The sequence below is a fragment of the Micromesistius poutassou genome (genome assembly GCF_964030765.1).
Source record: "Micromesistius poutassou genome assembly, chromosome: 8".
In the NCBI taxonomy this organism is placed as follows: domain Eukaryota; kingdom Metazoa; phylum Chordata; class Actinopteri; order Gadiformes; family Gadidae; genus Micromesistius; species Micromesistius poutassou.
The window spans coordinates 11,463,861-11,489,799 of NC_140278.1; the positions used below are offsets into that span (position 1 = coordinate 11,463,861).

Sequence of the window (25,939 nt, forward strand, 5' to 3'; positions counted from 1 at the left end):
GATACTGGCTGGTCTCTGCCAGTTTCACTGCAATCAACAGACAGACAGTAGGCCGGCCCGGCCAATAACTCTTGCAGGTTTTACACAATTCATGAGTCGAACAAATTAAGTGAATCTTGCACGCATGCGTTTAAAACCTCCCAAGGAATTTACAATCACGCACGCACACACGCACGCACACACACACACACACACACACACACACACACACACACACACACACACACACACACACACACACACACACACACACACGCACACATTCAGTACAGCTGCAGCACCACTGTTTTCTCAGGGTCTAGACTCACATTCTGCTATTGATAAAACATTTGGATGGCGATCGAACCACCCTTCCCTGAATGCTAACAAGATTACTATGGACTGTCGCAATGGAATAGACTCTCAACTGCCTTTGCTCTGGTTGAACTGGTGAGAGATATTTTGGTTTGTATTGAATGTTTGGTGTGTGTTTGTGTGTGTGTGAGAGAGAGAGTGAGAGAGCGAGAAAGGGGGGGGGGGGGGGCTGTGTGTATGAGTGAGTGTGGGAGGAATAAAAGAGGACGTTTGTGTGTGCGTTTGTGTGAGTTTGTGTGTTTATAAACAATGGAGCCGAGGGCTCTGTGAGTCAGTCTCTCCCCCAGCTGTTGGCCAGAGCTTCCCCCAGAGTGGTCTGCCAGACCAGGCAAGACCAGGCCACTCATCATGAAGATGATAGCAAGCTTCTAATTCACTTTCTGCTGAGTCTGGCTTCAACCGACCTTCGCCTTTTTTTAGCTCCCTCGCACCAAATGCCTCGAACACACATGCAGTGCAAAGCTCAAATGAAAAACATAGTTTCATTTGTCACTTTCCTCTTAACCACGTCTGTGGTTAAAGTGGCAATATTTGCAGATAACTAATGCTGACTTGAAACAACATATCTTGGCAGATCTGATCTAGAGCTGCAGTATTAGCGTTCAACACATGGCATTCATTAGGGGTGAACGGGGATGTCATGGATGGCAGGGGTTTGGGGAGAGAACGGATCCTATCATTCCTCCTCTGCAGAGTGTTTGGTCAGCTGGACGCTGGTGGGTTTCTGCCTGCTGACATCACAGCTGCCCCGATTTCTTTCTCACACACAGTCCTCCACGTCTCAGACCTCTCAGACCACTCCAGCGCTTTTAATTTGAAGTTGAGGTTCATTCATTCATTCACTCATAGACTCTTAAAACACATCAAAGGTGCCGGGTGTTATACTGCCAGTGGGATACACTTCCAACGCTTTGGCATTTCCGCAGGTGGATAAAAGTATATAGAATTATATTTTTTCTTCTCAGTTGCAAGTCCTGGCTTTATACCCCTTGGAAGCATGTTATTAAGCAAAATAGTGTGCCACAAAAATGGCCTGAAATTGCACATTTGAAAATATACTCAATTTCCTCAAGACAAAGACAACAGACAGAGAAAAGAGGTGGAGAGCTTCTCATCCTGTGACGCTTTATCCTCTTGAATGAAAAAAAGGTCCTGCTGGCACTACACAAAGGCATCCCTGAATATTGAAGGCCACACACGTCAATGCCAGAGACCAATGTAATGCACTTTGAAGCTCCCTCTCTGCTCTAGCTTTTATTGTGTGTGGGATCCAGAGAAAAGGAACATGTCTCCCAGAGAAGGCTCTGCCCTCCCTCCAATGAGGTTGTTACTTCCACAATATCAATGTCTTCAGTTTCCGAGATATTGCAACAAGGGAATTTCTTTGATCAGATTCCATGTATATTTGTTTTGGTTAGTCAGCGTGATTCAGTTGCGAGTTGTTACACATTTTAATTGAAATATGACGAACAGACATGTAAGGGGCACACCCCTTGTAGTAAACATTTCAAGGACGATAAGCCTTCATTTTGGCCAAGGGTGTGGCGTCACTGTCTTTAGCCTCGGCCGACCTTGCCCTTCGATAGCCAACTGTTTAGACATTCCTCCCTGTGGTCATGACAGATGTAGATTACGAGGTCAAGGCTTTGGAGTGATGAAGTTTCTATATCTCAAGACCAAAACGTTGCCGGAGCAAAGAAAATGTAAAATGCCTGCCTTTGATCTTCCTCATGTTGAACCATCCGTTGAGCTAATTACCTATTACCTTCATCGTTAGCTGTCTTGTTTGTTTGTTTATTTGTTTGTTTATACTGTATGTGTGTCTTTGTGAACGTGTTTGTGTGTGTGTGTGTGTGGCGGGAGGTATGGGCACAGCAGTGGTTAGAGTTACCCGGGCAGCACAGGCCAGTGGGCAGATTACAGGTTTGGTCGGTAACCACGGCTTCTGGAACATGTCGCCGCTGCAACGCACACGTGTTGGCACAGGGCGCAGGCCCCTCTGATGTGGTCTGGAGCATTTGGAAACATTCTGCTGTTTAATTTGCCTGGTAGGCCCAGCCCAGGTCGGCCCAGCCCAGCTCAGCCCATTGGAGAACAGGGTGAAGCCCAACCCTGGCTCACTTGTGTGTGTGTGTGTGTGTGTGTGTGTGTGTGTGTGTGTGTGTGTGTGTGTGTGTGTGTGTGTGTGTGTGTGTGTGTGTGTGTGTGTTCGAACACAGAAGACAACTAAAGTTTCATGCGTGTATTGTTTTTTATTGTCATTTAATCTAAGGCCTATTACATTTAGTGTGCAACACCCCAATAAAACTCTTGCATGTCAACTGCACCCAGGCCTGCTGGCTCACATCCACCACCCCATATGACCCAAAGCATTCACAGCTTTCTCTCCCTGCATGTTTATTGAGTCAGCCTGATGGACAGATAGACTCACCAAAAAAGATAAATAGAGTGTCATAGTATCTGGGCCTTGGACTTGAAAACATTGGCAGCTCTATTCAAGAGCCGAGTGACCCAGTCGAAGGTGGACTGCATAAACCATAAGTCAAACAAGGGACTGATCGTTCCCACGGTGTCCCTGCCAAGTGTGTGGGCCATATTGTGTTAATCTCTCTTACAATCTCCCTTCCATCACCACCTCCAACCCCCCTACCCCGATGGCCAGGGCCTTACCCTTGGTTAACTGTGCATGTCTTCAATTAGAAAGTCATTTTTTATTGAACCGGGTTTTCCCTCTGACCTAACAAACCCTGTTGCTCAATTGTTGGGGGCGGTTTATTGGTCGCTCTTAGGAAAGGCTCTACGGTTGCTCTCTGTTTCACTTCTGACCCTGGCAGCCTTTGAGGGCCCACATTGCACTGTTGGTAATGATTGTTAATGAGGCCTAGGTACCCTTTCAGGTCACGGTCCCTTTCATTCACTTTGCACAGGCCCCCGAAGTACAAAGGCTCACCCCTGGCAGAACAACTGGCTCATTGTGTTGTAACAGTGATGCGATACCGGATTCTTGTTTGTGCGCGTTTGTATGCATGCTTGTTCATATGCGCTGAGGTTGTTTTTTTTGCTGGGTTTCATGCTTTTTGTGTGTGTGTGTGTGTGTGTGTGTGTGTGTGTGTGTGTGTGTGTGTGTGTGTGTGTGTGTGTGTGTGTGTGTGCACGTGTGTGTGTGTGTGTGTGTGTGTGTGTGTGTTGCATTGCCAGGTGTGGCTTTACTTCTGAAATAATAGCAAACAGCAAGTGGACATGGATTTAGATTAACTAGATGTATGTCAGCTAATGAAAGAGTAGTGCTGCACGTGTGTGGTGTCATTTCACAGGCCCTTATTAAAACCGGGGCCAACTTCATGTGTTTAAAAGGGCTCCTTTTATTTCTGTGCACCCTTCTCTCTAATATGGCCTTGGTCAGCGTTGGGAACCTGAGTATTGGACTATGATGGCCTAAGCGTGTCCCAAACCTCCAGGCCAACACTCGCTGAGGGATGCCTGATGGCAACCACCAACTTTCTTGAAAAGTACGGAAATCGTTGGGGTTATATTTAGAGGTAGTAATTCCAAGTGCTGTGTCTATTTGAGATGCACTTAAGTACAGACTGCGACAGGCACCAAACGGGACTCGAGAATCGAGTCATTGATGACTGAAAATTGCTGAAATTGTTTTGTCCATCGATAGAAATGAAAGGTCATGGTGATTCATGTTTTGGTCCCTGTGTCATTGGACTGTATTGACCTACTCTGACAACTACCTGCCGTGCAACACATTGTCAGGGATGTTCATCTGGGGCCTTTTAGTGTTTGTTTGCTCAAGCCCCTCTGTTGGGAGTGATATGGCATCACAGCATGATACATACCAACCCAAGAGTGGTCCTCAGTACACTGTTGAAAATAGCAATGAAAATGAAACCTAGAGTAGAATGTTTCAACCTGGCATATTGCCAAAGCCTCCTGTGGATGCCTTGAAAAAAAAAAAAAGAATGTTCCAACAAACTTCATATTCATACAATTTAGTTTCCTCCATAACCCAGCAGATGTAACCTTATCACTTGAGGTGACTTTAAAACTCTGCTTCTTTAGTTCACTTACATGGAAATAAGCATAGAAGCAGAAAGGAATTGAAAGCGTAATGTGGTTCCGGCAGTCTCTGTTGGTTTGACCCATCAAGACAATTGCGCATTGCTGAATGTTGTATGTTTTTCTGTTCCTGTTCCTCAAACTTATTTTTCTTATGCGTTATGTGTGATCAAGCACATTTTGTAGCAACCTCAAAAGCCTCTTTAGAGCGACCAGATACAGCAAAAGTGCTGGTTCTGTGTATTCCGGTTTTCAATTGTGGTTTGCCCGGGCCAAGCCAGCGTGGCGGCCTTCCAGAGCCCGGTGGTCGCTCTGCGGTCTCCGGGCTCTCTGATTGGCTCTGTGGCTGATTGGCTTCACCGGTCGCCAGTCCGGGAAACAGAACGGTAGCCGGGCAGTTGGAGCGTGTCTGTCTTTCATGGAGACCAGAGAGATAACACCTAGCCCAGATGACCTCATAGACCACTGAGCGACAGTGGAGGGATGTGGGGGTCTTCTAAAACAAAACAAAAATATTTTTAGAATAACAGATCCGTCAGCGGTGCCAGTGAGTCTGCTGGATGTTGTGCAGTGTTTCCCTGACATTTGCTTGTATATTTTTTCATGGAATCAAACCACTCTCTCTCTCTGTCTCTCAGTCCCTCTGTATGCCGTGTGTCATCTCCTCCAGTGGAGCAGACAGAGACACACAACCTGTGTGTTATAGGGTTGCCACCCTGACATTTAACGGGCCATCATCTTCATCGTAAGGTCACAATGGCGAACCCTGATAAAATTCATGCTTCTCACCTGCTCAGCCAAGTAAAAAGAGGCGTGTGTGTGTGTGTGTGCGCATGTCTGTGTGTGTACATGGGTGCCTGTGTGTGTGGACGTCCCGCGCGGGGGGGGGTGGGAGGGGGGGCTCGCTGAAGACAGGTTGTCTGGCGGGGTTAAGCCGGAGAAGGGAGCCCCTCTGTCAGAGCAAACACAACGCAGCAGAACACAGGACACGTTTGGACAGTGCTGCCTCCTCTCATCTTTCTGGAATGCTCAAACAGAATGGATGGATGGAGACTTTCCCAATTATTCCGTTGTTCAAAGTTCAAACAGAGTTTTCCAGAGAAGAGTTTAGCCAGCGGCTGTGAATGCTCATAGGCCGAAGAGGATGAGATGATGGACAATTCTCTGACACACACAGCGTCCTTTCATAAACTCACCATGTAGAGTCATTTCGTGGCACAGTCACCACTGACAGATTTAGCTCTACTCTTTATGGACGGCATGTGTCAAATGTTTCCCCCACATGGCACACATGTTTTAAAACCTTTACAATATCATGGTGGATGGATGGATGGATGGATCAGCAGGTCCACCTCTGGTGACAAATTAATGAAGTGTCATGTGTTTCTGGTCCAAAATGATCACCTGCCACCAGTCAATGCTGGATTGATTTGACCGTTTGGCAGCCACAAAAACACAGGGCAACATATTAAAACAGTGCTTGGCCAGTAGTGTTTTCCACTCTGGCAGGTCAAATTTGTTAGTCAAGTGACTCAAAAGGAAACAATTTTAAACAGCTATTGTCCGTGTTTGTTAGTCCAGGTCTGTTTTTTCTTGCTGTTCATATAGTCTGGCATCACTAGACGAATTGCAAACTGCAATTATCCTGGAACCTCTTTGTTCATTTTCGATTTCCAAGGGGCATCACCACCGGGCGCAGACCACATGCCTCGGATGCAATTGGATTGGTCTACAACCAATCATAGGATTGAAATGCAGTCATTCGTACTTCCACAATATACTGTCCAGTTCATTATTACTATCTCGATAGCGGAATCAATGGCCCGCTGATGACCAGATTTTATAAACTGTTGTGATTGGTCGGTCTATCCCATGTATGGGATGGGGGGCCTGACCTTATCTGCAGAGCAAATGAACATGAGCTAACAGATCGTCTGGTTCCCAGGCTGCTGTTCATGTGGGCTGCGCAAATAATAGTTTGAAAAATAGAACATTTTTTGAATATATATATAATATAAAGAATGTATTATCTTTTAAAAACGATTTGTTATCCTAGCTATCTTTGTTGTATAATATGGGAAATGGGTTAACCTAGCGAATGTTGGTGGTTTGCACTTGGTCCTTTGAACATCCTTGCTGTACCGACAGCGATATATTTTTATCACTTATTTTTCTTATGACAAATGTACTTATTGTAGGTCGCTTTGGATAAAAGTGTCTAAAATGATAAATGCTGTGAATGTAAATGTTAATATTAGCATAAACCAACAATCTACCGCCTAGCTGTATTAGACGATCAGCAAATAGACAGAGCCCTAGCTGTATTCACCCCATTCAAGAGTGAACCTCCTTTCAAAAACACAGTCTACCTTTTGTATTATTATTCAACGTTTTATCTATTTTAGTTTATTAATTATGATAGATTTGGAGGATGACAAAAAAAATAGTTTTTTGTTATGTGACAATATACTGTTGGTCAAAATGTCCGTAACCTTCATCATCCATCCATCTCGTGTCCTCAGGGCATGGCCTTCTCCCTGGAGGAGCGCCAGCAGCTGGGGATCCACGGCCTGCTGCCTCCCTGCTTCATCAACCAGGACATCCAGCTGCTCCGGGTTCAGCGCAACTACGACATGAAGAAGGATGACCTGGACAGGTGAGAGGAGGGAACATGCATGCACACATGTGGATGCATGTGGATGCACACACACACGTGTGCTAAGCTAAGCTAAGTTAAGCTACACACACACACACACACACACACACACTGAGCTACGCAGACACACACACAAACACACTGAGCTACACAGACAAACACACACACACACACACACACACACACACACACACACACACACACACACACACACACACACACACACACACACACACTGAGCTACACAGACACAAACACACACACTGAGCTATGCAGACACACTCAACCTAATCCGTGCTTTGTTTCTTTCTCTATTGTAAAAATTTTCTGTTTTTGAATAGCTAAAGTTCTCCCCAATTTCAGCTCCGGCAGGGTTTCTGAAGGTCTCATGCTGCCTTCTAACTGTTTATCTTGTCTTTCTCGTCTTGAAAATACATGGGAAGGCAAACCAGCATATCATGAGTCTGCAATGTGTATCTGCTCCATCTCAGTGTGTTGTTTCACTCGTCGATATCGGTTCCAAAGAGTCGCATCTGGAAGACTTCAACAGGAGGAGACGAAATTAACATCCGTCCCCAAACACCTGCTGTTTACTGACCAAATCTCTGCTCTGCTTCTCTTCTCCTTGTCTTCTCCATCTCCTCCCTGCTCTCCTCTTTACTCCTGTAGCGCTTTTAGAGCCTCAACAGAGACCAAGTCAAAATGTAAATTAATCGCTTGAATTTAAGCTATTTCAAGGAGCAGTGTCCCTATAGTAATATAGATATAATATAGAGATAGAGATTTACCCCAATGCACCCTTTAGTAATTGGAGACCAATTTTCACCCTATAAAAGATTTCCGTGAGAGATACTTGGGTATGCTTGGGTTTACAGGGTTGAAGCTATGTGTTCCTAGTGTTGTTGTTTTGAATGATTGCCCTTGCACTCTATCATTTACACAGTGATTGTTTCTTACCAAACATATTGCGACTTAAAGCAGCCCCCTATGTGAATCATCGCATCAAGACTTGAGTGAAGTGGATGTCATATCATAATAAGCCGTTCAGCCCCCCCACCTTTCCGAACCCTATCAATTTTTTCCAATTGACCATGGCACGGCGGAATTACAGCCTGTTGGTACAATTCACAAGCTATTACGAGCTTTCTGTGGCTATTCCCATGCCCTATCCATGTCACTATGGCGATCCGTCTGCTTGATACTGAGTGCCTTCCAGTTACGGGCTCGGGTCCAGCGGACAAAAGACGGATATTTGTCTGCTGTTTCTCAACCCATGCTGTGTTTACATGAAATCCATTTCCCCTCAGTCCTTTTTTGGTATTTTGTTGTCACTTGGCCTAATGGCAAGATCTCAGGCTCACTGAATGTTATGCATCACTCTTTTCCAAAATACCAACCGCCTTGGGAATTAAAGAAAAGGAAAACAAAGCGGCCTCAAGCCATTTCTCAAGCCCTTTTTTTAAGAAGATTTCAAACAAGCTTGCGATCCTTTCAAGTTCAAACAATAATTGACTGGAATGAAAGAGTGGGCTAAGTGTGTACAATGAACGTTTTGTCGATGGAGGAAACGTTTATTTGCGAGGTCAGGCCAACAAAAACATTGCATCTGGGAATATGGTAATATGGGAAACCCCGGAATTCACAATCCCCTCTTGGAAAATGGTTGTGCTCACACAAGTTAAGAATGAGTGTGGAAAGCCGGTTCCCGTGGTGCGCTCCACCTAATTGATTGAGATTTCTTCTGGCAGCTCCAGTGGAATACCTACAAAGGGAAGGCCAGAGTTGCTAAGGCAACATCGATCCCGTGTCCACGTTTAAACACCATATGTTCCTTTCTCCTGGGCGGGACAAGCTCTTTCTACAGTTACTAAACATAGGAAGTTAAAGGAACTCTCTAGGGACTTAGACACACTTGCATACTCGCCAACAATAAGACCCACAATAAGTCAGCTCCACCACTAGTGTGAGGGAGTTGACATCGTCAAAGCTCATTGGCCGCGCTAAGTTGAGGGTTGACATAGAGAGTGTCATGAATTGTTTTCCTGGTCTACTGCAACACAATTTATTTTCTCTCTCTTCCTATGAGCTGTGCATGCCAGTTAACAATCCCTGGAGTGAGAAGAACAAGAAAAAGACTAGAAGAACAAAAATAAAGACAAGGAGAAGGAACATGGAGTTTATTTTACATAGAAATTGATGGAGCAGTATCAGAAACATGTGACGGAGACGGATATCTCCAGCGCTAAACCAATGTAACTGAACGTTCCGCCCTCTCTCTCTCCAATAACAATCGTTAGGAGCACCCTGTTCCAGGTGTTATGTTATGTTATCATGAGATGAGAATGCCTGGAACAAGGTTAGTGTGTGTGTGTGTGTGTGTGTGTGTGTGTGTGTGTGTGTGTGTGTGTGTGTGTGTGTGTATGTGTGTGTGTGGGGGGGGGGGGGGGTTGTTATCAAAGAACTGCTGTCAGTAGCATGTACAGCATGGCTGCTCACACTGGCCAATAGCAGAAAGGCTTAGCATGTTTTTTCTTACAACAAGAGGCTCCTTGTTCTCAGGCCTTGATGGAAAGTTCTCTGATAAAGATGCCCCCATTATAGCATAGTTCTGCTGCCCATGTTGGGCCAGAGGAACACTGCCAGCTCTCAGAGTAGGCTACCATTTGACTCATTTGGCGTCATGCAGTCCTACTATGTCAGAGCAGAACTTCTGATCCAGCAGTCCTACTATGTCAGAGCAGAACCAGCGATCCAGCAGCAGAGATGTATAAAGTACTAGAGACCCAGACTTGAGTAAAAGTACAAGTGCTGTATCAAAACAGTGACTTGAGTAGAAGTAGAAGTGTTCTTTAAACACCCCACTTAAGTGGAAGTACTAAATTATTCAAAATGTTTTGTACTTAAGTATTGCAAGTAGTTTATTTTAAAATGTACTACTCAAGTACTGAAAGTAAAAGTAAAAGGTATTGTGTTATGTTTATATTTAAGAATGCAGTCAAAAGTTTGAATATCATATTGTTTATATTATCTCAAATATTTAAACTGAAGGACACACAATTCCTTTGGCTGTAGCAGCAGTACAAGTACAGGAATACATACAGTGCTGTCTTAAAGCTGTCAAAGGCCACATATAAGTGTTTATGTAAAAACAAACAACTAAAACATCTCAAAGGCCAGAGGGGTATTCCAAGAAAACGGCTAAGTGACAAACATGGGTAAGTTAAAGGACAATTCCAGTATTTTGAACATTGAGCCCCCTTTCTGGTTTGTCTAGGTTTAAATAGAGTGGTTGACACCGCCATTTTGACTATTGGTCCTGTCTCGGGTATTTGGATCATTTAGAATTGCGTCCTTAAAACAAACCTAAACGTTCGTTTTCAGAAATGTGCAACTCACCGAGTGGTTAGTGGTGTTTGTTGATGTTCCAAATCAAGTATTGTAGCGAAATACAGTTTATGTCGTGTTTGATTGCTATTTTATTGCATTTTGTAAATCCCATTGATTTCTGTTGGAAGACTCATTGCTCGTTGGCCGGAAATGGAAAGGGGGGCTGTTTACGTTTGGTTGTAGTCTTTTCGTTTGGTTCTATCCCTACTGTTGAGACGGAGAACCGAAAGAAAAGACTACAACCAAATGTAAACAGCCCCCCTTTCCGTTTCCGGCCAACGAGCAATGAGTCTTCCAACAGAAATCAATGGGATAACATTTTTATAATTGTAAAAAATAATTGTAACAGACCTTCTGATCCAGCAGTCCTTCTATTGCAGAGCAGAACCACTGATCCAGTCCTACCATGTTATAAATGACCTTCTTCAAGGTCACATACATACATACATACATCTGCGTATGATAAACCTTCGGTTTTGGACTGGAATGTTGGAGATTAACATGGAGGTGTGATCCCCTTCCCTGTCGTCATGTTCTGCTCCCCTAGATACGTGTTTCTGATGGGGCTCCAGGATCGCAACGAGAAGCTCTTCTACAGGGTGCTCACGTCTGACATTGAGAGGTTCATGCCCATCGTGTACACACCCACTGTGGGCCTGGCCTGCCAGCTCTATGGCCTGACATTTCGGAGACCTAGGTGAGGAACCATGTACACACACACTCCTGCCACACTCACGCACGCAATCATGCACGCACTCACACACACACTCTCACACTCATTCACACACACAACGCTCTCACACTCACACACACTCACACTCACTCACTCACACCCTCTTAAACTCACTCTCTCTTTCTCTTACACAACCACACACACACACACACACACACGCTCTCTCACTCACATGCTCTTAAACTCACTCTCTCTTTCTCTTACACCCCCCCCCACACACACACACACACACACACACACACACACACACACACACACACACACACACACACACACACACACACACACACACACACACACACACACACACACACACACTGATCCAGCAGTACACCTCTCCTCTCAAATAGCTCCTTCAGGTCCAAGTGTAATCGGTCCTAGATAGAGTGCTGATACAGCACCACACACACACACAGCTCTGCAGGCCCGTCTTGTGTGATATTTGGACCAGAGTTCCCTCATGTGATGTGACCCTATTCCTCTGATTGTATGCACTTGGCTAGAAGTGTTAGTTAACTGCAACGGAGGGAAGGCAGACCACCCTAGTCAACCGTCTGTCATCGGCATGCTCATGTTCCGCTGTCAGTCCACTGAAATACCTGCTGAATGACTCACTGCCCAGAAGCCTGCAGAGTCCCTTTGTCACTGTATTCACATACAAAAGGCAACTTATGGGTGGTTAAAAACTAATTGGATTAGGCAGCCGTTGATAAGCAGTTAAGAAATGAAGCACACCACACAAGTCTCTACAGTGTCTTTACTTATTAATATAAAACAGGCCATGCTGGATCTCGGCTGTGTATTTTGAATGCGTAACTTGGATACAGGCAAATAACCAGGCCACCATATCCATCCCCGTTCATACAACCAAATGTTAGCGGACAACCCAACTTTTTCCTCCTCCCAACCTTCTCAGAGCCACGTGGAAAATATTCTTCTGAGTGTATTCCCTCTCCGATGCCGGGCCGAGCGGAGGAATCGGTTTATTCTCCCCCTTCGGCTTGAAGAGCAGCACGCCAGGAGCCACTGCCAGAGTGCGTGGGAGTGAAGGTTGGGACTCTGGGTATCAGGCGTCTAGGGGGCTCGGTGAAGCACACCAGCAAGAAAACAACGCTGGCCTCGCTGGCTCCAGCAGCCGGTTCAGAGCCAAAACGCAATACTCTTCACATGCAGGGGCCCTGTGGAAAGAGACAGAGTAGGAGGAGAAGTGAGAGTTGCTTTGTTGGATTGTGACAACAACTCACCCCGTTACTACCCTGTGTAGAAATCATACACATATGGACTATTAGCACAAGGGTAGTAATTCATCAGTCTCATGGGCCTGTTTAAGTGTCCCCACTCGTTTCAATGTTGATCTTTTCCCTGAAAAAGTGTCAAAGCTCTTTGAGCCCCATTAAAATAAGACGAGCTGATGTATTTTATTATGTGTAGTCCTTTTCTTTTACAGCAGATTTCAAAGGCTGTACATTCCTACATCTGACAGCCTTTCCTAAGCCTCCTGATGGACAAGAGAACGCTTCCATGAACAGAGAAGGAAGCACTAACAAGGAGAAGGAATGCTGACATGAGTGTGGGGGAGGAGGGCGAGAGGATAGGACTGTCAGAAGTGCAGACAACTTCATTCAATGGGAGACAGAGAATCACTCACACATATAAAGACAATAGGCATATATGCTACAGAGACAAATTGGGATATGGGGGTACAGTACATATAGGCAAAGACGATAGCCGGCAAAAACACACAAGACAGAATCAATACCACATTTACTCTAATTGTAAATCTTGCTGTCAACACAAGTTTAGTATCAGTACTATGAACAGAGTTTGTTTGCATGGTTGATGTGGAGACACTACCCCAGTAAAAGGGACCTATTTCCTTCCGACTTTATACCACTACAAGAATTGATGAATGTCCAAATCCTGAAGACCAGATGAGGCTGGGAAATCATTCAGGATGTGATAAAAACAAAAACAAGAAAGCTCAGATGCTATGATTATGATAACCTGTGTGTACAGTTAACAGATGTATGAACAAATCTGATCTGGAACAGCTTGAAAGTCATTGGAGTGATGGGGGAGTTGGTCGCAACATGTGGTTCTTGCAGCATTCATAATAAGAGGAGGGATTGCTCTTATCAAGCCAGGGTCCATTCTTCTTCCATCCATGAATCAATTTAAATCAAGGCATAATAACTAAGTGTCCTTCAAATGTTCATGTCATGTGCACAGTGGCGTTTTTCTAAGACTGCAAGGGAAGCTCAGCTTCCCCTAAAATTTCAAAAATTAAATGGTCAAATATATACTGTTGTGTTAACATTTCATTGACTAAAAATGCATTAGAACACGTCCATCTCGAAGACGAGTTTTTTCAGAATCAGCTGCTTATCGCAGGTCGACTGACTCGATTTCCTTCTCATACATTCCCATAGCGTCACAGTGCATTTGCCTGTTGAAGCTCCCACGGAAGCTCAGTGTCTCTGGGGGTGAATGGAGCAGTGGGCTGACCTGGACGCTGGGCTTCTGCGTGATGATTGGAGGGTCTGCGAAACACTGAGTTGCCGTTTGATTGACAGCGATTTTGAACTATATAACGTTGCCGGAGCTCTCTTCAGTCCTCAGTCCCATTGCAGATTTTGCAAGAGTCGAAAGACGAACTGCAACCTATTTCTTGATATTTGCTTGGCGAAATTGCTAGACAATTGTCATCGTACATTTCATACACTTATACACACAATTCCGTGCTTCAGTTTAACATAATTCCCACTTTTCCTTGTTCAAGTATAATATTGTTTTGGTAGTTGGCCATCACTTTGATTCATGGAGCCTGAGGTCTGAACTTCAAGTCCTGTATTCAGATCAGGACTTGCAGGGTGACAGGGGAAAGCTGTGTGATTTCTTGGTGTTCCTTAAAAACATTGGACAGTTGGACAGTGCAAGTTGGACAGTGCAATGCATCAGCTTTACAAACTGTTCTCATTAGTGGCAACAATTGGAGCTACATCTGCAGGTGTATAAAGGAGCTTCTCCTGTTTAAAGTGGCTCAAGCCCTACACACATAACACAATGGGCCAAGGCCGTTTAAGCAGCGTTTAAGAGCAGAGAGTATAATTTACATTCAATAAATTGACAATTTATATGATGTAGGCCGAAAATGAGCTTCCCCTCTTTGAAAGACCAGCAGCCGTCACTGCATGTGCATTATTTATTAAGGTTGTCCATCTTTATTTTACTGGTAAAAATGCCTCTACATCGAATGGCCATGTCCTCCTAATTGTTTTCCATACATATATATATATAAACAATATAAGTCATTAGCGATGAGGGGGAATTGATATCTGTGGCTAGCTTGAGATGATGTCAGCTGTACGACTCAATTTATCCTACAGCTACTTTGAATGGGTTCAAACTACTTATCTTCCTACAACTACGAGTAATAACATGGGTGGCTGTCATACTGTCATGGTATTGGGAAAAGAAGAGAAAATTCAAATGTTCCTCCATTGATATTGAATGTTGGACCAGCTGTGTTTGAGTGCACGCACAGGCATGCATACACCAGAGAACAGAGGACTTACTTCTCTGATCAGACCACTCTAATCGCTGGCTCGTGGATATAAAGGACGCTGTGTGTGAGACACCCTCATTCTGGTGTACCTGACTACAGCACGCTTTCATCTGTCCCTCGCAGACTAAACATTCAAATGCCAGGCTCCAAGGAAAAAGTTCAAGTGTCATTACGTGTTAAAAGATGCCTGATTCACTGATCCCGATGGGCGAGAGGCAGGGTTACATGGAAAATTGAATCTGTGAAAGAAATACATTCATATCAACATGCGATTAGTGGACATGGGTATTGCTTTTAATTGGTTTAGGGGCTAATGGGTTTACACAGTGAAAAATACTTACTTAAGTAATTTTGACTTCATGGCACAAATTATGTTGTGTGTCAATGTCTGTTCTGAGCATAAATGGGGACCCTGTTCCCTTGGAGGTATTGGTTAGTGCACCATTGTGATGCAAGGTACTAAATAGGATAACATTGTGGCCGATCACAGCTTCTGAGTGGTCGCATCTTGAATCAATTTGAGTGTCATTATTTCAGCTGCAGAATAGAGTGGTGGGGTAGGGGATTTGACAAGCTTCTGAAAGGTGTTGGGTTTTATTCTCAATGGCCCTAGTCTAATGCCCGCAGTCGTATCCTTGGGGAAGATGCCTAACCTCTAGTCACTTTCCAACCAAGTTCCCAAGACAACCAGATACAAGTATAGGCTAGCTTCAGAAATAAGGGTAGCCTGGGAGCAGGCTATTTGAACACAGTGGCACACAGCGGCACAGATGTTAATCCAAATTAAGCTAATCTAATTGTGTTTGTTGGCTGCTTATTTATTTGTAATTTATTCCTAATTTATCAACTGTATTATTTATTTCCATTGTGCCTGTGCATCGGTTAACAGCAGCATTACTTACAGACCAGCTGCTGATAATGGCATCCATCAGGTAAAACCACTAGAATGTGAAAATGTGTTGGTGAACCCCTATGAGACCCCTATGAGAAGAGAAAATCAAGTGTTTTGGGCTGAGAGAACTAGGAAGGAGGGGCAGTGTTATCCAGAGGGTTACAGCCTAAGGCAACTTTGTGATACTTTCTTTTAAGCTTGTACACTTTCTAGAGGAGGCTTTGAGCGATGTTGTATTTAAAATGCACGATGGGACCTGAGTTCGGAGCAGAGTAGAAAGACTGGGAAAAACTTTTTCTTTCTTAGTATTCAGTATCTCAGGATTGTTTTTTATATTGATTAAATGGCATTAACTAACATATTCAAGATCATAGAAGACACTTTAAACAAAGAAAAACATGACTTCCGTTGGTGAGATGCTGGCCATTAATAACGAAAGGCAGATTTTGAAGCAGGCATGGCCACTTTGGTAGTGGTGTGTGGAGTCAAGTGTGGCCTCGCTGATAATAGGCTTCTGGGTTGTTAACGCAGAGCAATCAGTCCCAAGCATACATGGAGAAGTATCTGAGGTCAGCACTTTATTATGATTACAGAGGACCTGTTCCTTCCGTATTGATAAACATGAAAAAGCACAAGGTCAATGAATTCAAACAGTTGGATTACATTTTACAATCCAAAATAGACATTCTAAGACAAATTTCCAGATTCAACAGAAACTTGCTGTGTATATGACTGATTGAAATCCAAATCTGATTGCGCTCATAATCAGTACAAACCAATTGAAAACAAAAACTTGTATTAATTGTATTCATTGAACTACTATGAAGTATGCAGCTATTAAGAGGGGGAATTATATCTGAAATGGGACTAGTCCATTTTGTCATGCGGCGCTTTGGAAACATGTTGAATGAAGCATTGTTTCCCAACCATGGAAATTGGTGGAAAAACTCCCCCAGTCACTTGCAGTTTCTGGCTTTGTGTTTGTGTTTAATTTGAGCTTTAACAGTTAAATGTTGTTGCAGATGTTTAAAATACGACATCAAAGTGGCTCTTGTTCACCCTTCCCTCTGAAGTCTTGCTTCAATGACACTTGTACAGAGAATAGTAGTAGTGGTGGTGGAAGCGGAAAGGTTAGAAGCCAAGGTTGTTATGAGGAGTTTGAACTATGTACTGAAGATAATGGGAGCTGAAAGACAGACGGTCACAGAGTCCAACTGTCCATAGATTTACTGGACTGGCCAGGCCTTTTCCGGTTCAATTTTTTATTCTAATTCCAATACTTAGCATCGGCCCCATGACTGAAAGTAAATTCCTCCACAGGTCTGCAAAAACGGTGCTGTTGTTTTATGTTTGTGTTTGTATGATTGTGTATCGCTTAGTGTGTCTGCGTGAACTGAAGATAGTCGAGATCTGAACTCATTGCTCTTATTTTATATACTGCGAAGTGACTGATTTATCACAACCAAGCCAGTGCGGGGGCCGCCTTACTACTGATAACGGTGGGGCCAGCAAATAAAACCGCTCTAATCGGCCCCTAGATAAACAGCTGTCGATAAGTGCAGAGATCAGACAATATTTCTGTAATCAGTAACTAATAAGATATATTTGATTTCCATGCTTAGCACTTGGCACATTCTTACCTACTTCCAGGTAGCATTAATCTCAGTCCTCATGGCTTGCACAAAGGAGGTTGAAAACCTAATTAATTAGTTGTGACATTCAGTCCTGACTGGAATTGTATTATATCAAGAACAATCAATACAATTTGTGGACCTTTCTGCAACATCACACACAATTTAGACAATTATTAAATGCTAAGGTCATTCTATGACTCAAAACCCCACACTCGCCACAATTCACACACACTATGGAGAGAAAGCAGTACTGTTTACGTGAAACCTTCCAAGCACCACCAACTCTGACGTTGATTTACAATGCTCTTTTATTGGGACAGTGTCAACAATGCTGTTGTTTATTTAATCAAAGCCTATTTAATGCAGTTCTCGTCAGTCGATCCATAGTTGGTTTTCATGGCTGGCAGTGCTGCTGGAAATGGTCTTCACCTGGAGAGAGGCCATCACCCTGCACCATGGGTGACCTGTCCATGTGAGTTCCTGTGCAGGTTTTATGACAGGATTTAAAGTTTTCTCAATGTACACGCCAATGACTCGTACTTGATGGTGGAAAACCACAACAGCCAAAACGTTATTTCAAACGTCTATAAATTGAACAGGTTAACATGACCTCACCTCCCAAGGTCCCTATAAACTATCACACAGTGAACTGATTAAGTCCCTGGATCAGACCTGTGTTATAATTAGACCCTCCTCGCTGTTTAACAACACAAACTGCTTTTACATTTGTTCTCAAGAGTTAAGTTAATTCTAAACTGCTCCTTGGCATATCTCCGGTATTTCTTAAGGATAAGAAACACCAGGGAGGGGAATAGAAGTTTCTTGAAAAAAAGGAATTCTATTAAGCTTGGTCAGATCTCTATTTAAGTTAGCCAAGAATGCTAAGAGGGTAAAATGTCAGTTTTTATGAAGCTGTTTAACAGATAATGAGAAAATGAAGAACGATTGTGTTATCGTTATGCACCGCAATTCACCACTTGTCACCCTAAAACCCTCAGAGCAAGGCAATGATCCTGTGTACTTGTTTTTTGGGGTTGAATATGACCACAGTGTAACAGGGTCGGGAGAGGACCCAAATGCAGCACACGTAGGCAGGCAGACAGTCGGTAATGACTTTTATTCAACATGTTCTTTATGGACAGTTTTCACAAGATTTCACAGGGGGATAAACTTGCTTTGTGGAGTGTCCTGGGAGGACACGATGTGGGAGCCGGCAGGTGACAGAAACGAGCCGACGGAAGACAGGCAAGGCGCAGGCAGAATCCATTGTCGGGGGCAGAAGGCAGGGTCGATTACCGGGACAGAGACAGAGCAGGCAGGTCGGGGACAGGCAGGGTCGATACCGTGGAATAAGTCAGGAAAACGCTGGAGAGACTAGTACGGATGACATAGAACAATCTGGCACTGAGTAGACTGAGAGAGTCTATCCACAAGTTTCCACCACCCGTGATGCTTTGTGCGAATTGTGAGCTTCACTACCAGTTGCTACGAGACCGATGTAATTGCCGTCTGTCATTCATTCATATTTCAAACAATTATTTAGTTTTGTCCAGTTGTAAGTACATCCTCGAACGGCACACGTTGTTCGACAGAGCGACTATATACAGTGATGTGATAAGCATGCCAGCTGTCAGCTAAAAACACAGCTGAGGCGTGTGGGTGGCCGGAAGTGCAGCCCACATTTCCCCAGTAACCACCCCAGGAAACTTGTGGATACACCGGGTTGATTAGTGATCAGAGGAAGCTGAGTGCAACAGGTGAGGGGAGTTGGACTGATGAGCAGAGAGTGGCTGGCAGGCGGGTGAGGAGAAGGATGGGCCAGTGGAAAAACACTGGGAGCTAAGGTGAATGAGATGACTGAGAGGGGAGATCATAACGGAGATCACAGTGCACATTCTTCTGGGTGATTGTTCGGAAGGAAACGTTAAAACTAATCAGTCGTTAAATTCCACATTGATTATTTGGTTCGTTGGCATGAGGTAATGTGACATAAAGTTGAAACATATCCCTGTATATTTATGAATACAACAAATATAGATTCTGACTTTATGATGATCACGTCATCCATAATCCATACTATTTGTTTCCCTAATATTCTGATATATAATATACTGAGTCATTATCGCTGTGTGTCATTTGCAGAATGTTCAAAATGAAAAACCAAATTTTACCCATCTGTTTTACATCAGACCAAGCAGTAGCTTCCATGCAATCTTCCCAAACAACCGCAAATCATTAAATCCACATTCAGAACGTGAGCTATTGAGACTATTGAGCCACAAACCATTGTTTGTGTAATATTATTTTATATGCATTTGATGGCAAACAGCTTTCCATCGTCTTTCTGATATGAGCGACTATTGCAATTCTACAGCCAATAGCATTTTTTCCTATTCCTGTCCTTTACCAGCCCATCATCACCACGGTTGCTAACATTAAACAACCTTCACCAATAAACCTTCTGCAGTCAGTCCTGGCACAACGGCTGGCACGCAAGCCCCAAAGTCCCCGAATAAACCCCTCTTCTAGGAATGTGACATTGAATGTGACTCTGCAGCCCACACAAAAACCTAATTTGACCTAAATGTGTGTGTGTGTGGGGGGGGGGAGAAGAGGGAGCAAGTGAATGGAAAACTAAACGCGGCTGATTCTCATCTAGTAGTTCCCCCAGTTCAGCAGGGCTTAATTCCTTCAGCAGGAATTGCTTGGGCAAGCCCGGAAAGCAAGTGGTCATCCACATGCAGTCCTGGCTGCCTGTATTTGTCTCTGTCTCTCTATTGTCTTCCTCTGAATGGAAGCAGAGGAGGAACTCCATGGAGTCCACAATGCATTGCATTCTCCAAGTGCCTTGGTTCCTATCCTTGAAAGGACCCCTATTTAACCCCTAGGTGTGTGATTAGCCGCTACAGCCAGTGTCCACCCTCATTATATGATGGTAGATCAGCCTACCAGGCTGATCTATCCATCATACGTGTGTACACTCCCATTTGAGATGCAATGGGATTGTTACATTTGCATTTCATTTTTACTGCACATTATTTGCTCAGTACTCTGGCGTGGAAAGAGCTGTGGGTCCTTCTGCTCTCACAGATTGGGAAATAAATAAATATGTGGTTTCTTTTCTCCTAAATTTAATTTAACCATTAGGCACCCTTCCCCTCTGTGACCTTTCCTTGATTATGTTGTAATGCAGTTGCATTGCAACTAGCTACTTTTAACTCTTGAATAGCATTTGATTGAGTGTCTTCACTTTGAGCTCTGTTATGACATCTGCCCCATTCTGTCTCTCTCTCTCACCCACAATGAGTTCACATTGACAATCTAACTTAGTTTGTCTTACTTTAACCATAGTATATTCTGAATGTGTTGCACCAGCTGCACTATTAAATGTTCCCTGGTCCGTAAAAGAAATGGCCTGGAGGCCAGGAGAGGTGAGAGAGCATGGGGTTGTGTCTCTTGTTAGTTTTACCTCCAGTTTGTAAAATCTTGCCTAGCGTGGTGATGGCGGAAGCCCATAATAACATTATCCCGCCCTTTAACTTGTCTCGATGGGCAGGCAAGAGTAACGATTTACAGGCCTCTTTCTTTCCATCTTTAGCTGTGCACACAGCCCATCACGGGAGGAGAGTCGGTCTGTGTTGGCATATTAGACAGACTTTAACAGTGCTCTGCTGCGGCCATTATATTATTAAGTTGCACTCAGGCGCACCGAGACGCTGGGGAGAAATGTGAGTCCCCTAACCTCACGTCTGAAATACCGTGCCGTCAGTCCTTCTGCGCAGCCGGTCAGCCACCGCATCCGGCCCATGAGAAGATTCTTTGCAGATCCTTTTTGTGTGTGTGTGTGTGTGTGTGTGTGTGTGTGTGTGTGTGTGTGTGTGTGTGTGTGTGTGTGTGTGTGTGTGTGTGTGTGGGGTGGGTTATGTGTTTAGATGGTTTGCTGGATCTCTGTATTTGAAAAAGTATCAAATAAGTAAGTTACTAAGTTAAAATCGAAAGGCAGTGAGACATACATATATCGAGTTATCTTATTATAGTTGGATGGACGGTGCTGCGTGGTTATAGCATGGTGTGTGGGCTCTCATTGAAAACAATGGTTTTGAATGTATTGAACATTGTATGTCGACAGAACGGTGCACCCTTTGCATGCTTTGTTTCTCTGAAGATGCTTAGTAAATGCTACCGGTTCATGTTCCCTCAAACAGAATTGTCTTAAGAAAAGTTTGTTTTTCCTCAGTGGCCAATAGCACATTAGCACAACATGTTAGTAGTGTGAGTTGTGCTTCTTTGGAGCTGCTCTGTAAGATAAGGCTCTTTCAGAGAGGTGCACCACCAATGTCACTGTCCTAGATAAGATACCAATTTGGAGAATGTGTTATAGTTTAAGATACATTTTCTCGGAATTGTCTGAAATGTATTTTCTCTCCTCTCTTCCTTCTGGTGTGTTCACTTGTCTGAAGGCCAGTCGAATGGCCTAGCTGTAATGAAATGTTATTTCAGACTGGTCTGGGAATCCACTGTGTTAATGTTGGAGTAAAGCTCAGTAAAAGAGCTCAACATGGAAAATGACCTATCCCATATCCTATTTAGTACTTTTCTATTTTTTTAGACAAAGGGTGGTGATTTCTCGGAGTACATTTGTGCTTTTTCCAATTACAGTATGAATCCTCAGACTGAACTAAAATCAAAAGAACTGCGCAGTTTAATTGTTTATCGTTTCTGTCGTGACAGCATCGGAACATTCTTTTCCATCCTTTTGCTGTGTGTACAGAAATCTGAATTCCATGTCGGAGCCTGCTAACCCTCTCACTCACTCATAAACATGCTTCTTTCCAGCTCAAACTCAAACAGGATCCATGACATTGACCAAGCATATAATTGGCCAAAGCCATGACAGCAGCACTGGCTAGGATCACAGTCAGGGTGCTACATGTCTCTATCTACACTATTGGGGTGCAGTTACATCATGTTACCCGTCGGACAGATGCAGGGCTGTGAGTTGTTTCTCTGGGTGACCTGGCTGGATGACATATCCGGTATTAGGACATTGACGGGCAGTTTCTAGCTTAATGGAAATAATTAGTGTGGCGGGAACAGCTGTTGGGGAAAGATGACTGTGGGGCAGGTGGCTGATGGTTGCTGGAGAGGTCCCAGTTTACTCTGGAAGTGGGAAGTTACTCTCTCACGACTTCAAACTAGATTGACAATTAAAGTATCACCCAGGACGTTCTGTGGGAAATATCTGCTTTCACAATTTATAGTTTATTGGGCTTGGATTGAATTGTGTGAATTTTCCTGAAACAGGGAACAGCTTTTTGGAATTGTTTTCTATCCTGGCTCCTTTGTTGCCAGTGTTCAAAAAGCACATTTGCAGTTCCATCAAACCATCTTCCCTGATGGGTTTCTTAGTCTCGCTTACCCAGTCTTATGACACAGTTGCAGAAATTGTGTAGGACATAACAAGGGACCTCCTTAACGCTGTGACCTTTGACACCATTTCCACAGTCCTGCGTCACTGTTTGGCTAATCTGTGCCCATTCTGTCATCCAACGTCATATGTGATCCTGCATCTTGCAAACAGGGCCTGAGAGGTTTCCATGCACGGCAGTGGTTTGGCGGGATGTGAGACAATGTTGTGGGTTGGGGGCCAGTCCTCCCCCCGCCATAGTCATGGGTCAGTACTCACGGCCCAAGTGTCTTTGTTTGGCCGGTTGGCGGTTTTAGGGTCACGGTGCTGGGTGTTGGGTTAGAGAGGCTTCAATCGTTAAAGGACACTCTTAACATACTCCACACCACAGGATAATTTGGCAAAAAAACATTAAGTAATCAGGGCTTTGCTGACAAGATTCGGTTTACAAAATCTGGCTAATTATCCTATCGTGTGAACCCAGCACAAGAAAGAGCCCTGATGTTTTACAGACTTTATACAATGATTTATTGTTCAAGCTTGTCCAGTAGAGAGGAAAGACTAGTCACAATAATGATGCATACAGATAAATGTATTTAAGGATCTTTCTGGCTGGCATGATATATAGACCAGATGATTTAAATATTAGACATTAATTGTGTATCAGCGTGTGTGTCTATATGCACTTTAGGGTTTATCATGATGCAAACAACAAACACCTCTTATCATCTCTGTCATGCCTCCCCATTTTCCTCTGGGCTGTCAAGGGTAAAAAGACCAATGGTTACCCCGATGGCAGTTCTCCTGATGGCCCCAATAAATGTTGCTTTGTGAGGAGTAAAAACTATGCTCCTTGTATATTTTGGCATGATGAATAGAGGGATTACAAGATCTGCTTTTATCTCTCCAAAGAGACATTTCCTAACAATCAGGTTTTGGGGTCACCAGCCGATCCTTCAGCCCCAACACCTCGACTTCCACCAGAATCACTCATAACCCTGTAATGGATTGCTTTCGATTTTTGATCAACAACTTAAAAATGTGAAGCCTTCGGGAAGACCTGGGTACACATCCTGGATGTGGATAAGATCGAGAAAAGCTGCCCTAACTTTTATCAAATCATTTAATGTCTTTCTGGAGCTCAGGCCTATTCAATTTCTTCAATTTAATAAATTATTCAGGCTTTCAGGCATCTAAAAGTGTACCTTGAGCATTTCAATTGACAAGTGGAATACTCATTTTTGAAAAGGAATGGAAAGGAAAATATTTTTTTCCGTTGTGTATATATTCCTTCCACATAACAGCCACTTTTCAAATGTCTCAGGCTGTGAAGGCAATTGAAGTTTCTTCTCTATTTTTTCACCACCAGCATAGCCCGAGAATGGCTCAGTAGTTGCACTTTATAAGCTGTTTCTTTTTCAAAGTTGCCGTTTATGTTGTTGACATGTCGCCATGGGGCCCAGCCCACATCCATTCCCCAGATGGGTTTGGTGGGTAGTATCAGACCTCCCGCACATGGTTCATGGTTCATGGTTCTCTTACATCCTTTAAGGGCACCTCCACCTGTATTGGAGAATTTAGGGGAAACTCATTGATGCTTAATGCTTATAGGTGGGCCTCATGTCCAGCCTTGATGTTCAAAATGCGCACCCCACTGTTGTTTTCCATTGCTTTTGTTGGTTGAGAAAAGGGGAAATGAAAAAAGGTAAAATACAAGTCAACTTCAAACTTCAAAGAATTCAATGATAGCCGTTGAATGTTTGATTTAAGATGGCTTTTTTGAAAATAGCAGGTTTGTGTTTAATAAATTCGGTGACCCTTCACCCAAGCTCTCTTGGTTTTGTTTCCATAGGGGCCTGTTCATCACTATTCATGACCGTGGCCATATCGCCAACGTGCTCCAGAGCTGGCCGGAGAAAGACATCCGGGTAAGCAAACCTCACCGCGTGCATGTAACCGCAGAAGGTGGATTGGGTTTCAACTCGCTCACGTTCCAGCCAATGACCAAAGACATAGCTACAGCAACAACGTGTCACGTGCCTTTTTCACCTAGCGGCCATCTTGGTTCTAAACCATAGCATGGTGGGGGGGAACTGAATGGGGATGATGGGACCGAAATGCCTCTTGACGCAATGGATAGACAAACAACCAATCAGAGCAACGAAACGTGTGACACATTGCGGCAGCCATCTTGGTTCTTCTTGAAAATTCCCCAATGACGCTTTGATTGGAGCACTCTGCATAGTCATATTATTAACCCACCCCATATTAGAAGAATGGTTGTAATCGGCCTGACCTGGACCTGATCTGCTGTAAATTTGTCTGATCGGGAGGGCGGCCAGACGTTTATGCCAGAGCAAATCAAACATGACTTCCCCGATTCATCTTGCATTAATGCTAGGTAAGGCCCTTATGCACCAGGAGTCGGGGATTCCACAGAGCTGGCCGTATTATAAGTATGATTAGGTATCGACCCCATGATGAGTCACAAAGATGTAAGTTTTTTCATGGCATGCAGCTGAGTCTCACTGCGGGTAGACATGACATGCCGGGCATACCTGCAGCGTGAGCCACCTGCTAACTGCTGTCAACAGGTAGGCATTTAGCCCGGCGCTGTCTCGGTGCTCCCCACTCCCCACTTAATCTGGAAATAAAGTCTTATCAGAGACTCAAGCTAATATGACCTACACAATGGGATTTCAACCCCAGACCAAAACAGGAGGGAGAAAGAGAGAGTGAACGGGGGGCTGAATGCGGTCGCTGTGGGTCGCTTTGCTGTAATTTTCGACGTGCAACAAGTGTTACATTATTCCATTATTATTATATTATTATTCAATTCATAATTCTGACTCGGCCTGATGTGCTTTGAGTAGAAAGAAACAAACTAATGGAATCTGAACAGATGGCTAAATTGCAACGCTAACAATCTTGTTAAAAAACTGTTGGCCGCGTCCTCATCTGCGTAACTAATCACAGGAATAAGCCTGCTGGCGTTGCGGCGGACGTTGTGAACCAAGGCCGTCTGCTAACAATATGAAGTGTTGCACAATTGATTGCTTTTATGCATTGAAATCCCTCAGAGGAACAACCTATTTGCTGTTATTGTGAATACATCGCCGGGCGAGTGGAAAGCATCTAGGTGCCAGCGCCCTCCTGAAGAGACAGAAAGTGTACTATTCCAGCGAGATGCTTTCCCAAGCAAATGGAATACAGAAGCACATGTTTACAGGTTTTAGCACAGCATTG

At 43.9% G+C, this 25,939-nt stretch overlaps 1 protein-coding gene across 1 annotated transcript in view; it reads left to right on the top strand.

The window, feature by feature from the left end:
- Window positions 1–25,939, top strand: part of me1 (malic enzyme 1, NADP(+)-dependent, cytosolic) — a 69,465-nt gene that overhangs the window by 15,709 nt on the left and 27,817 nt on the right. The window contains exons 2-4 of the mRNA XM_084471448.1: window positions 6,942–7,075; window positions 11,010–11,159; window positions 24,546–24,621. Coding sequence (XP_084327574.1) covers window positions 6,942–7,075; window positions 11,010–11,159; window positions 24,546–24,621 — 360 coding nt within the window. The remainder of the gene's footprint in view (window positions 1–6,941; window positions 7,076–11,009; window positions 11,160–24,545; window positions 24,622–25,939) is intronic.